The sequence below is a fragment of the Ornithodoros turicata genome, unplaced genomic scaffold, assembly GCF_037126465.1.
Source record: "Ornithodoros turicata isolate Travis unplaced genomic scaffold, ASM3712646v1 ctg00000961.1, whole genome shotgun sequence".
Taxonomy (NCBI): domain Eukaryota; kingdom Metazoa; phylum Arthropoda; class Arachnida; order Ixodida; family Argasidae; genus Ornithodoros; species Ornithodoros turicata.
Window position 1 is genome coordinate 369,849 of NW_026999429.1, and position 13,338 is coordinate 383,186.

Sequence of the window (13,338 nt, forward strand, 5' to 3'; positions counted from 1 at the left end):
CTGGAGGCGTAAAAAAAGATATGCTACACGACAGGTACATTTTGTAATATTGCCTCGGTGTCTTCCTTTCATTCAGCACCGCTGTGTGAAGGCGGCGTAAATTTTAATAGTTCACAGTGACATCCACAAGCAACGCAGACCTCTAGCGACAAAGGGAAAGAGGCTGGCGTGTGGTCCAGCGCATGGAGGAAGGGAACACAGGATTGGCCTCCAGCCCTCTTTTCAACGGGGAGCATGCTGGCCTGCGAATGGGACTCTGAGATACTCCTATCTACCACGTGACCGCTTTCTTCCTTTTTTCCTGAGAAATTGGCGATAGCCTTTTGCAATGAAGTTCAATGGTACACCGTGCGTCATTTCCCAGCACTTTTTCAGTACAGTAAAGGATGATCTGCTGTGAACTGCATGGTTCTCTGTCGAGGGAGTAAGATGTAGGAACGAGGTGGAAGACGTCGCCGGAACTAGATATTACCTTTCACATGTGATATACTAATTAGCATAGGTAGAGAAGTTACCCGTAAAAAAGAACTCGTTACGAGTTAAGTTAATGTATGAAAAACGCAACTAAGGTAATATCCGAGTTCTTCAGCCTGAAATGTAACTCGCAGTTCCTTAGAAACAAGAACGAGTTACTTCCAAGTTACTTCGGACACAAACTAGCACTACAGAGCTGCTGGACGTGTGAGCAGTTGAGTTCAACGTTCAGCTGCCTGCGGAGGAGTGCAACATGCTTAGATCATTTTCGTTTATTGTTAACAATTCGAACGCTTTGCATCTTAGTCCCTGTGGGCGCACAATGGTTCAGCTTCATTTCAATGGCAGCGGTGCTTACTTCCTGAATAGAATACCGTCTTTGATTGGAAATCACGTTTTATGGCATAGAATTCCTTGAAAGAACCGGAGAGAAAGCAAGAAACTGAGTGTACGTGAGTGAAAAAATAATTAAAATTGTAACTTAGTTTAAGTTACCCTGGCAAAGTTGCCCGAAAAAGAAACGAGTCCCCCTGAAAGTTACCACGGCGTAAAAGTATCGAGTTATTAAGTTACATTTAGTGTTACGGGTTTTATTTCTGGCATTTACAGGAGGATATTTTTCGGATTTCATTGGTTTTTCGAAGAACGACGTTTTTCGGAGTGTATGATTTACAGCTCAGTTAATATCCGGAATTTACAGAAAACTTAACCGCGCACGTACGGTTGTGCAACGAAAAGGCAACACTAAAGACCACAAGCTTAAAAATACATTTCGTGCGACGCACACTGAAGTGTTCTCCAAAATGAATGAATGAATGAATTCGAAACGCACATTTTCCGTGTACTGTGGTCACTGTTATAGCAATGCTTACATACGACAACCTCTACATTGAGATCTCGGGATAATGTGAACACCTCGAAATCACAGTACTCCTTGACGTTGTCTCAGCGCAGCTCTCTGTTACGTCCCATCTTCTCGTCAGCCCTGCAACTAGTTGCCCTTCCAAAAAGATCACTTCGTATGACCTCGGTTCGATGCTCATTTTACTGCTTATGTCAATGTAGGATAAGGAAATAGGGAACCAGACTGGGGAAAAACACGGGCTGTGAATCCTCAAAGTGGTCGGTATGACCGCCGAACGAAACGCTAGGTCGCGGAGGTCATTATCATGCTCCGGCGGGGCCGGTATCCGATGTCAGAAGAAACCCAGGACACAAAAGGTGGCCAAGAACAATAACCCAGTTATCCGAAAAAAAAAAACATATGTCAATAGGAGTTTTTCGGATGAATCCGAATTGCTTAAAATTTCACCGGGCTATATGTTTTTCGGATTTTTTCCGATAAGTTCGACAACCCGGAGCTCTAGTACAAGTTACTAATAAAAGGAACTTTATTTTGGCTGCGCTGAACCCGAACCCGAACCGATAAACTTGAACCGAAACTTGAAGCGAACCCCAAAAAATAACGGTTCCGAGCCCTGATAAATAATAGCACGGGGTGCATGTAAGACGTAGTTCCAAAGTACATATACTAAAATTGGAACGATACAGAGAAGATTAGCATGGCCCCTGCGCAAGGATGACACGCAAAATCGTGAAGCGTTCCATATTTTTTTTCTAAATCGTCCGCCGAAGCCGATTGCCAGATGTCTTTCCCGGACCATGGAAAGAAAAATCCCGTTTTTTTGCTGTAGTTTTTTTATTATTTTCTTGTGTATATATGTAAGCGTGTATTTGCTTCCGGAGGTTTTTGGGTAATATGGTTGCTGTTGGTTAAATTTGTTGCTGTGTAAGGAGAATTTGTTTGTACTCCTTCTCCGGGGTTTATTTCGCAGTTTGTATTGAATCCAGCGCAGCTAATGCATCCGGGTGTACGTCGGGTTATTCTTTTTCTCCCTCTCTCTTCCTGTTATGTAATCGAGCTGCTGTTAGAGCTCATATATTGGCCAAGCATGCAAACATGCCAAAACATAGTGACATGATACAACTAGACGTTGCTCCACTGCAAACTTCAAAAAATAATACGATACCGCTAACAAACAAAAGTTTCGTGCAAAGCAAACAGTCACATCGCGAGAACACAAAATCGAATTAAATTTCCCGCGCGTCCGGAATGATAAATGCAAACGCATCGAGATGGCGCCACATTAATGGTGAGAAGCAGTGAAGACTTTTACTGGGCGTTTGTTTCGCAGCACTTTCAGGTACGCCGTTCCAACTGCCATGGAAGGAACTACCCATGTTGTATCCGCATGTGGTCGTCGGAACGCTTGACTGGTACATGATCTCTTGACAGTACTAAGACTTTCGTTCACTAAGACTAAGTTTTTCGAGGTGTGTAGAATGCGATAATTTCCCCTACCGGGTGGCATGTGAAGTGGCATCCGGAAGCTATTATATTTATCGCTAAGACCTCCGCCGTGCCTGTGGATGCATTGAGTTGGTTTATGTAGAACTGTTCAGCTGTATAGCTTTATCAACTTTGGACATTCGCTTTGGCTGTTTCTCGTACATTTAGCCTATGTTTGCGATCAGTTATAAACGCGGTCCATGTTCGCTTCGACTGTGCTGTGCTGTGCTTGTATCTGCTTCAGTGCCGCGGAATCGAGCAATTTTGTCCTTTTTCGGCGGCATTTCTCTTATGTTCTAACGACATCCGGGGAGCCGGAGCGGGCGTAGCCAGAGCCAAAGTGGCTAAAATTGTCGCGTACACGTGGTTCGGTTTGCTCGGAGAAGGGTTGTTTACAATAGAAGTATTATTCTCAGTCTTGATGGGACAAGCACTTAGGCAGGTACGTAGACGTGGTAAATTGATACCAGACGTTACTGAAGGCTTATGCCGTCCCCACCAATTGCGGAAGTCTCATACCTGTATGAAAAACACATGTAGCGAATTCCCTTTGAACACCCGCAGCTAGTTAAAGGGACTATCGCATCCGGGAACGTGTGTATGAGACCCATACCATAATGTTCGGTATCATTTCACAATCTACTTGGCCAAATTTCTCTTTCGAGAACGCCGTACATATTGAGTAAACGAATTTTAAATATTCCCGCCGCCTCTGAAGCTAAGGAAGCCCAGCGATAGTAACATCATGATGACGTAACGCAGCCGCACGAATGGGAGGGCTGCGCAGACGACAGTCTCCGAGCTCGTCTGCTTCGGGTTTGAGTCGCCATCGTCGCCATTTACCTCGCGAAAAGTCATCGATAAATACGCCGACTTCCGCTTGTGATTGCGAGTTCTGACGCGACCATGTCGCGTGAAACACGGTGTTACGTTCCTGGGTGTACGAACACTTCGGGCTCTAACCCAGAAGTGACATTCCACAAGCCGAGGGACAGTGACACGAAGCGAAAATGGGAGGCAGTAGTCGCCAGCAGACATCCTGACGTACAAGGAGAAATACATGTGTCCCGCGTTTGTTCTTCACACTTTGCGGAGGATGCGTACATGGAAACGGATGTTCTACAAATCCGACTTGGAGTTCCGAAACGAAAGCGGCTGAAGGCTGACGCCGTGCCCACAATATTTCCGGAACCAACTCGGCCGCGGTCTGCTGAGGTGGGTCACAGTTCTCGTATATGTCAAATGGGACCCCGCAAAAGGACATAATAATTGATAGGATCTAGCCCTGAAAAGCGTGCCTGCAACGCAGTTTACACGCTTTTCTCGGCATTGGCACAGCCGGCGAAGTTCGATCCCTAAAACTAAGCAATGTGGGTTTTGCAAGGGAAACCCATGAGCTGAGATTGCCATTCTCGTAGTGCTTGCTGGAAATGTCGCTTACCGATGGGATGGATTATTATGAGAACATATATAATGAAGGGGCGTATGCACGTTTTCATTTAGCCGCGCGTCATATACGAACACGAACGGTACTTTGTCCATTTGTGGGCTCCCATTCAGCGAGCAAATTTGCGCGTGAGGTTTCATTTTCTCTACTGCATTAATGCATGCTGGAAATACAGGTTGCATGTTCGAAAAACAAGTGACAACTTTATTTTGAGATTGTGAATGGGGAGTTTGTCGCCATGGGCGATACTCTACCCCATTGCTTCTGGTAATGTGGGGTATGGAACAATACGAGTCCATTTTCATAAGAGGTATCTGTACAAGGAATGGTTTTTCTAGGCAGATTTGTGAAAACCAATCTATTACATATCTTATGAGATGTTGACTTATGAATTGGAACCACAAGTAAATAGTTTTGTTTACAGGTCCAGTCCACCAGCTTCACTGAAGCCACTGCAAGTGGTACGTTCCGTAGAAAGCTCTTATTAGGCATTGCTGCACACTCATGCTCCCGCCTATCTGTTCCAGTTTAAGATGTTTTTGTCGTACTTGTCCTGTACCAGCCTGTTACAGTGATAGGTGTGATAATGTGTTTGTATTGTAGACGTGGAAAGGATGGAATCAGCAAGCGATGCGGGTGAATGTTTCAGCCTACAACAATCCATGTCATCAGCGGGTCCAGAAAATGGTACATGCCCAATTCATTTATGCTCACTCTCGATAAAATCCATGGTGGTTAAAATGAATGCATAGGCAATTACTCTTGAGATTCATAGCTCCTCCTTGTAAACACAGGAGAGCAGTAATCACATTATATCCCATATTGTTTTTTCATAGCTGTATTGCATAATTGCCTTTCTGCATTTTTTGTATGTGTCATGTTGGTATTGCTCTATTTCTTCAGTGCTAGTGCTGGATGGACTGCCCCTTGAACCATTTGTGCCCTACCAGATAGTCAGCCAATATGGGTTCCATTACACATTAGTACCGCACAAGCCAGAATCTGTAGCGGAAAAGGTTCAGGACAAGCAAACACAAACAGCTATTCCGACATCCACGCTTGGTAATATTGTAATATCATTTACAGGGAACAGACCTTTTACACACGTAGCCTACTACCAATTTGGTTTGCAGGCACTCAAACTGGGTTCCACATGCAAAGTAGGGAAAGCCAGACAGGCATGAGCCTTCCCCCTTCCAGCTCCCTTCTGTTGACATCATCTGAACTAGCAACTTGGTGTCCAGAAGACAGCAACATTGAAAGCGTGGAGGTCTCTGCAGGACAGGCTTCCCTGCAGCATATAGGTGCACCAGCATTTGAGGAACTGATGCCAACAGATATGCTTTACATGCCTCTTTCGCCCGTCCACTGCTCCACCCCAGCTAGAGCAGAACTTGATACAACCTTGGGATCTACATGGTATGCCGTAGTACAAGTGTATTATATTTACACAAAATTGTTAATAGCTCTGGTGATCTAGTGATTACAAAAAGGAAAGCTATGACGTCCATTTAAGTTAATATGAATTACATTCTGACCGTTGTGAGGCAAGTGTGACAGAGTTACAGCATATTTGTCTACCCACAGATTAATATTGCCTCTTGATGTGTTTTACTATCCATGTGGGTGGTGAGCCTAAACAGCTTGTACCCTATCATGAAGTTGCTACTATCTGTGTCGGGTCTGAACCCATGATAATTGGGTCAGTAGGTGAACATGCTAGCAATCAATTGATAGGAGCCACCTTGAAATGAATACCACAGATGCTAACAGCATATGTTACAACAGCAGTCAAGGTGGTGGATAAAGCTTGAAGATAAAAAAGCTTAGGAAGAACAACAGACATACACACGGATAGCTCATAGCAGCAATATAACACGTAACACAGACATGACAGAAGTTATAACAACAAAATACATGGGAACAGAAGGGGTAAGGAAGCTGTGGCCAACAAACTAGGCCACCATGACCACGCTGGGGAACAGGTCATTTTAACCTTGGTGAAACAGACCTACAGGGAAGGATGTACAGGGATTTTATGAAAAAGTCATCCTAGAAACAGCACCGCAAAGTGTGCTGCCCTGACGAATAGGCCGTGCATTCCAAGACATAGATGCCTTCCTAGACTGAATAGCAAAGGCTTTCTACTTCACACACAGCATTGTATTACACATATACGTTTCGCAAAGGTGAATAACTTCTTTTCTTTCTCGATGTAGCCAGCCTGATCCGAAGGACGTGACGGTCCACTCATCTGAATTAACAGAGGGATCAGAGACTGAAGAGTAAGCTTTGCGCTTGAAAGCCGTGGGAATTCTTACATTGCAACTATTTTTTTCCTAGTGACGAATATGAGAAGGAACATGAGGGACATCATTCTAAATCCCATGTGCATCGAACGTAAGTACAGCATGCTCCAGTATGCTGTGTTTTAAGACATAGAAATATGTGATTGCTTTTCAGGCTAAATCCAGAGGAACGTCTCTTCCTGGTGGCGGAGTCAAGTCTGCGAGAGCTCCTGTCACAGTGTCCTTGTGGCAGCAGCGATGCTGAAACAGACATCTCAACAAGGGGCACATGGCTGAGAGCAGCAACAGCTTGCAGCTGTGGGAAACTGCGTACATGGTCCAGCCAGCCTTGGGTGGAAGACAGGCCACTCGGAAACATTCTGCTCTGTAGTGCGATTCTGTTTTCCGGCGTGAACATAACCAAGGCATTTCGTATGTTTGCCATGATGAAGGTACAAATACTGGCACTTTTCTAGTGTTAATGTAACCAAGGCATTTTGTACATGTTCCATACGATGCAGGTGCCAACACTGACTTTGTCGCAGTACTTCAGAACACAGAAACAGCACCTCTTTCCTGCCGTGAATGATGTGAGTACATTTATAAAGTATGTGCCTATTATCGTTCAAGAACACAAGTAACATATCCTAGCGGTAGCTCGAAAGTCACAGAATGTTTTCACCCAATGTTCCTTTTAGTATGTGATCTTATCTTATCTACAACTGTTGTAGGTCTTCCTGAGCAGACAAGCTGAGCTACTGGACCGGCTCCGCCCAGTGCCCCTGACCCTTGCGGGAGATGGCAGATGTGATTCGCCAGGCCACACAGCCCTCTATGGCACTTACACACTGCTTGAGACAGTTGCCAATAGGATCATCCACTTTGAATTGGTCAAGGTATCTCATACCAAATCTTTCTGTAACAGTATCGTAAACATTGCATCATGCAATTCATACTTTTTTGGGTAATACCCGATATTTACCCTCAAGCTTCCAATTTTCAGCCTTAATCCAGTTTCTCCCTAAAAAAATGTGGTTCTAATTTATTAGATTTTGTCATTGCGGAACTGGCAGAGCTTACTCACAATGTTGTACTAAAATCCTTAACACTACGAGCTCAGGACTAATTGCTGCTATTCAGAGAGTGGAAGAAGTGTTGACGCTGTACAGGCCTACAAGTGTTGAAGTTCCACAGCCTAATTGAGCACATCAAAACATAGCTCTGTTGTTTCTGTTGTCAAATGACCATACCTCTAGGGGGCAACACTACCCTGTATATGGGTATCACATGTCTAATACGTCGATCTTGGTGTTTTATGTAACAGTCAACAGAAGTCTCAAGCAGCAATGCCATGGAGGTACATGGTCTAAAGAACTGCCTTGCCTACCTTGAAGCACATGACATGGTTGTGGACACCATAGTGACTGACCGCCACACTGCAATAAAGTCTGTGTTAAGGGAACTGTGTCCACACATCAAACACCGTTTTGACGTGTGGCACGTTGCGAAAGGTGAGCACTCTCAACAAGCATGGAAAGTTGCTTTCGGTATTGAAACTCATGTGGTAACTTTGAACAGGGATCAAGAAAAAGCTTGTGTCTCTCAGCCGCTCCACAAAGCACCACGTTGTGAAGTTCTGGATAGAGAGCCTTATCCGACACATATACTGGTGTCCAAAGTACAGTGGGGAAAGTGGTGACCTTTGTCTGGCGAAGTGGGTATCGGCAGTGAACCACATTGTCGATGTCCATGAGCATGACAACCCACTGTACCCAGTTTGTTATCATGGCCCAGTTTCAGAACCACGAGAATGGCTCAAAGAAGGTAAGTACAAATAGATAAACCAATGGGTGCAGTCAGGCGATAAGTCAAGAAATCTCTGAGAAAACTTTGAATGAATATTTGGTAAAGTAATTGCATCTGTGTTTTCTGGAGTAACACAAATGCAAAATGTGTGACATATATGCGTGTGTCTACTCTACATGCATGCCCTGTTATCATTGTTTTGGGAAGTGTCATTTTTAGCTGTAACTGAACAAAATTCAGGAAAACTGCTTACCTTTCTTAAATATAGCACTGCATGCAAATGGTTTTGGTGCTTAAAAAATACAGTTCTCACAACTTGGACCTCAGTGGCTGAACGATGGTGATGACAGGCAGGGTGAAGTGACCCGACGAGACTGATTGTGGCATTAAACCAGCACACTCTTGAAAATGGTGTCCTAAGATTAACTGTACAGTATGACTTCAAGTCTGAAGTCACACTGTGCAGTTAATCTTAGGACACCATTTTCAAGAGTGTGCCTGTTTATGAATGCATTCTTTTAAATTATATACAGTGCTTATTAGCACTGCTGACACAATCACGTGAGGTAGGTTTTTTGAGTGGAAGCTGAAGTTAATTTCCGCGTTGTATCAAAATTTAAGCTACACCATTTTTATGCGTGTGTAGGAAAGGAGCCTTATTGGACTGTTCATCCCATTGACACACATGGATTTTTCATTGCTTGCCCTCCTGTAGAGGGCCCAATAAATAGCACTATGGTCCTAAGTTTTCTTTGGCAGGCATGTACTAGTACGTAGACATAGCAACAAAAATACTAAAGAGTGGACAAGTTGATTTATCCCTGTCTTACACCCACGAGTTCTGTCGTTTGCTATGTCGTGGTTGCATCTCCAAGCATTGAGCTTATAGGTAATTTTACATAATAAGTGGTCGAGCTGGTGGATGAACTCCAATGTCAGGAAGCCTGACCAGCGAGTGACAAGGGAAAGCAAGCACAACACAAGTGGCTTGTTTTGTCTGTTTTTTTTTTTGTTTTTTTTTCTGTTGTCGGTCGCTCACGCTTTCTCAAGATGGAGTAGTAGTTTTGTTAACTTTGTTGACAGAGCTAGAATTAAGCTTATCATTTACAATTACAGATAGTGAGACGTACGCAAAGGTCAAGGACATCTTGACAGCACCCGCACTGCTCAGGGATGTCCCTATGCTTTCTACAAAACAACAGACATATGGCCTGGAGTCATACCACAGTGTCCTGAACCACTTCGTTCCGAAATCCTATTCGTTTTCTGACGAGGGGATGGTGGCCAGGTATTAAACCTTCATAAAATCATGTCACACATACAGAACTTGTACCATCTACATTACAAAACTGGGTTTTAGGACACAGTTGGCAATACTCCATTACAACGAGAATGCTGACCGTGTGCAAGTGGAAAGAGAGGGCTCCAAGCAGTTCCGACTGAAGCCATCCAAGCTGAAAAAGACGTGGGTGGCCGTACCCCTCAAAGAAAATGCTACCTATGGTATATTTTCACCACTGCGTGCATCATGTTCTGTGTCAATACATGGATGTAGTTATTGTGGCTAGTTTGAAGATAGCACTAGTTATAGTGTTTTATCCTTTGCAGAATTTTTTTATTGAAAAGCTATGAGAGCAGCATATATAGATCTCATTTTTGCCTGATTACTTTAAAAAATTTAGTTAGGTGATTCCAGACAAAAGCAAGCGGAATGAGGGTATCCTTGTTTAGAGCTATTTCAGGTCTAACAAATCCTAAAATACACATGTGCCTTAAAATATCCATCCTTGAATATTGATATGAAAATGAGCTGAAACCACGCTGGCGGGGAATGCAGGAAGCACAGCGCTAACTTCATGCAAGAGCTCAACATAATTTGAAGTAATGGAAATCATCAGAGTAGGTGCTGATCTACTGGCTAAATAAACCACTTCTGTTGCCGTAGATGGCTCTTGAGGAGCACTTTTTCAGTCTCTCATCATCTGCATACCAAAATTCAGCAATAGATATTTCACGGCATGCTTTTAAGGATTTTTAAAAGATAGAATGGCTTTCAATGTGGATTTTCTCCTGTTCTGCTTGCTATTGCTCAAAGGTCACATATACCCCCTTCCAAATGATGTCCGCCTTGCAGTATAACTCAATTGAAAAAGTGATGTCTGTGCTGCTCCCATAGCTTTTTCATAAAAACACCCAGTATTAAGCATAGTCCTTCAAGTTCACCTAACACATTCATTGTCAACCTATGCTTATCCATCAACAGATTATGCGGCAACACTGATTGCAGAGGTTCTGACTCGCATTCAAGAACACCAAACGCAGTCAGCAGCTGCAGAAACTCGGCCAGCTCGTTCAGCAACATATGGCGAGAAGCCAACTCTTAGGCAAGCTGTGGAACAACACCAAACACGGTACGCAAAATATTGGTTCTACAAAGTTGCACCCACCCTGCTTGCTCCTGATGACTTAACTCTATTCTGAATTTTACATGTAGGTTCCAGAAGGGAAAGTAGGCCATGTCCACACCGGCTGAGGACCACGGACAGCTGGCCATCTTGACATATGACACCACAAACGGCCCTTTTCAGGGCCAACCAATGCTTTACGCAAAGACAAGCGTTGCTTGTAGATCAACCCACCTCATATGACATTGCATATTAATTCTCAAACCCATTTTGATAACTGCATAACTAAAATCATTAAAGGGACTATCGCATCCATGTGTGTACGTTAGTCGCCGCTTAACAGTTAACTTGGCCAAAATTCACTTCCATAAACAGCTGAAGACAAATTTGTCACTCTCAGCCGCTATCAGCCTTGTGTGTGTGACGTTTGCTCCAATACTCTAATATCCGTCATCCGCTCTTGCCCACATGATTGTCAGTGAGCAACGTAGAAAAAAATGTCACTGCAGTGGCACAATCAATTGGGACGGATGCGGCAGCCCCTTTAAGCAGTACCTGTTGTACTAAAAGAAGTCTTACGGATATGCTGAATTGTAAAACTATATTTTATTATAACCAAGTTAACATTTTTTTTTCATTCCAGCACATGGGCAGTTCCGAGAAGACAGCAGCCTGGAATCTACTGAAATTGCGAACAACAGTATCATCACCATCTGTGCATGGATATTAAATACCACTGTAGCATTTTGTTATGCAAAGGAAATATTAAAACGAAAAACACGAAAGAATTTATATTCGTGCTATCCGGGAGGTTTTTCGGTATGTGTGGTGCATGTACTGCTTTCGACACAGCAGCTTGTGGCTCTTGATTTTCATCACATTTGAAAAAAGGTACATGATCTTTTTATGAGCATTAGCTTAATGAGTTAGATGTTTCAAAAAAAGGAAGTGAGGTATATGGCTTTGAAGCCTTACAGTGTGATAAATGTACAGGAATGTACACTCATGCCAATAATATCAGGTCGACACCCTCTAGCTTACCTACTCCTTTTATGTTCACTGAAGTATACAGCCTTGTTAATATGAAGGTATAACCATGAAAAGGGAATCAGCCAGCAGATGCATATAATATATGTATGCTGAAAACATACCATTCTTAAGAAAGAAACCCTTGGTATGAAGGCGACGGGTGCTCTCTTCGAATCGCTCGCACAGCGCAGCCTGGAATTTCTCGCCTATTTCTAGGTCCGAGGTAGCCCCAGACCCAACTGGCAAATATAGAGTAGGCTGTGAACCTCAGACACCTATGTAAAGATATAAGGCCAGTCAATTTCAGCGATACTGCAGCAAAAAAGGATGACCAACTCGCATACCTAAGAGGTGACCAAAAGACAACTGCAAATATCCTAGTATATTCCAACATATCTATAGAACATTGCATTAAAAGGTTGCATTAAAAGATGAAACTCCTACATATCGGTTAAAATACAGCTGTGGTTGCAGTAAGGGACTATTACCGTACCCGCCCTAGGAAACGACATACCTGTTGGCTGTCGGATCCAACAGCCGCAGCCGATAGTCGTAGCGGCAGTACTGGCGTGCATTCACCGCCAGCATTTCTCTCCGCAGACAGAAGTCGTGGAACAGACGGTGCTCGGTGATGCACCGCACGCCAGCACTGTCACACAGAGCTGCAACCTGGCTCACTGAGGTGCAGCACAAGTATTCGTCTGGTTGCTCCGGACTGCAGACGCCGCACAGACACCTGTCGTTTTTGAAGTACCAGTCCAACAATCGGTTGATAGCGCAATTGCAGTGGGTGCGATGCGTACAATGTGATAATCTGACTTACCGAAAGTCATCGTTTTGCGCGACTTCGCGAACAACTGCATCCCTGTTGATCGGAGGATGAAGCGGAAGTGGGTCCGTTGAATACGGATCATCGTCTGACACCACGTCGTCCGAGCTGTCCTCACTGAATTCATCCAGCAGCGACGAAGAAAAACTTTCGCTTTCGACGTCCGACATGATCACAGCTAGGCTCTACGCGGTTTCCCAGGCAGACGACGTCCCGACAGTCGCTCCCTGATTGGTGCGGCTGCGTGACGTTTGCGGAGAGGGAATACTAGAAAACCCTCAACGTCCGTCGTCTGCTACGGCTATGTTTTCCATCAAACTGCACAGAAACTACTCCACTTTTTCGTGTCGGACTTTTTGTGTAATTGTTGGCGACGAACGACGAGTAAAACGGCGCTATAGTTTCGGAATCAACCGGGACGGATGCGATAGTCCCTTTAAGAGCCAATGCCTGCAGTGGACCTTAGGGGTTTCCTCCTCCTCCGTTGTTTACCAGTTGTGACCGTCCACTTCTGTGAAAAATGAAAGTACATTGTAAGAAGTGTTTGTTAGGCGCCAGATGTATGTGGCGTCGGTGACTCACAAATACGTTGAAGCCGTGCGAGACAGAATAAAGCTCTCGGGGACCCCTGTTTCGGAGCAGTCGGTAAACATGTGACCAGAAGTCGGACGTCTCAGCACCAGCTCCCCAAAATTCAATTTCAAAACAGT

The 13,338-nt window shown here is 44.1% G+C and overlaps 2 protein-coding genes and 1 non-coding gene across 3 annotated transcripts; 2 read left to right on the plus strand and 1 right to left on the minus strand.

Annotated features, from left to right (window-relative positions):
* Positions 1-1,985: 1,985 nt before the first annotated feature.
* LOC135375985 (U6 spliceosomal RNA) lies at positions 1,986-2,088 on the plus strand. The gene has a single exon (XR_010417467.1). It is a non-coding gene; the product is annotated as a U6 spliceosomal RNA (small nuclear RNA).
* A 3,704-nt stretch (positions 2,089-5,792) lies between these two features.
* Positions 5,793-11,083, plus strand: LOC135375979 (uncharacterized). Its single transcript, XM_064608611.1, has 12 exons — positions 5,793-5,818; positions 6,491-6,556; positions 6,615-6,671; positions 6,735-7,011; positions 7,081-7,149; positions 7,291-7,455; positions 7,884-8,070; positions 8,138-8,383; positions 9,482-9,653; positions 9,726-9,868; positions 10,629-10,776; positions 10,860-11,083. The coding sequence occupies exons 1-12, from the start codon at positions 5,793-5,795 to the stop codon at positions 10,876-10,878; spliced, it is 1,575 nt and encodes a 524-aa protein (XP_064464681.1). The 3' UTR covers positions 10,879-11,083.
* Positions 11,084-11,926: 843 nt separating this feature from the next.
* On the minus strand, positions 11,927-12,798 carry LOC135375980 (P2X purinoceptor 7-like). The gene is made up of 3 exons (XM_064608612.1): positions 12,623-12,798; positions 12,314-12,535; positions 11,927-12,074 (listed from the first exon to the last, which is right to left on the minus strand). Exons 1-3 carry the CDS (start codon positions 12,796-12,798, stop codon positions 11,927-11,929), a joined length of 546 nt encoding a protein of 181 aa, XP_064464682.1.
* Between the last annotated feature and the right edge of the window lie 540 nt (positions 12,799-13,338).

Bases quoted from the DNA above. Each gene is read 5' to 3' on its own strand.
- LOC135375980 (XM_064608612.1), bottom strand. From the start codon at position 12,798: ATGTCGGACGTCGAAAGCGAAAGTTTTTCTTCGTCGCTGCTGGATGAA. The intron at 12,536-12,622 runs GTAAGTCAGATT...CAAAAACGACAG, and splicing joins GCGCAAAACGATGACTTTCG to GTGTCTGTGCGGCGTCTGCA. The intron at 12,075-12,313 runs GTATGTCGTTTC...ATCTTTACATAG, and splicing joins TTGGATCCGACAGCCAACAG to GTGTCTGAGGTTCACAGCCT.
- LOC135375979 (XM_064608611.1), top strand. From the start codon at position 5,793: ATGAATTACATTCTGACCGTTGTGAG. The intron at 5,819-6,490 runs GCAAGTGTGACA...TTCTCGATGTAG, and splicing joins TACATTCTGACCGTTGTGAG to CCAGCCTGATCCGAAGGACG. The intron at 9,654-9,725 runs GTATTAAACCTT...ACTGGGTTTTAG, and splicing joins GACGAGGGGATGGTGGCCAG to GACACAGTTGGCAATACTCC.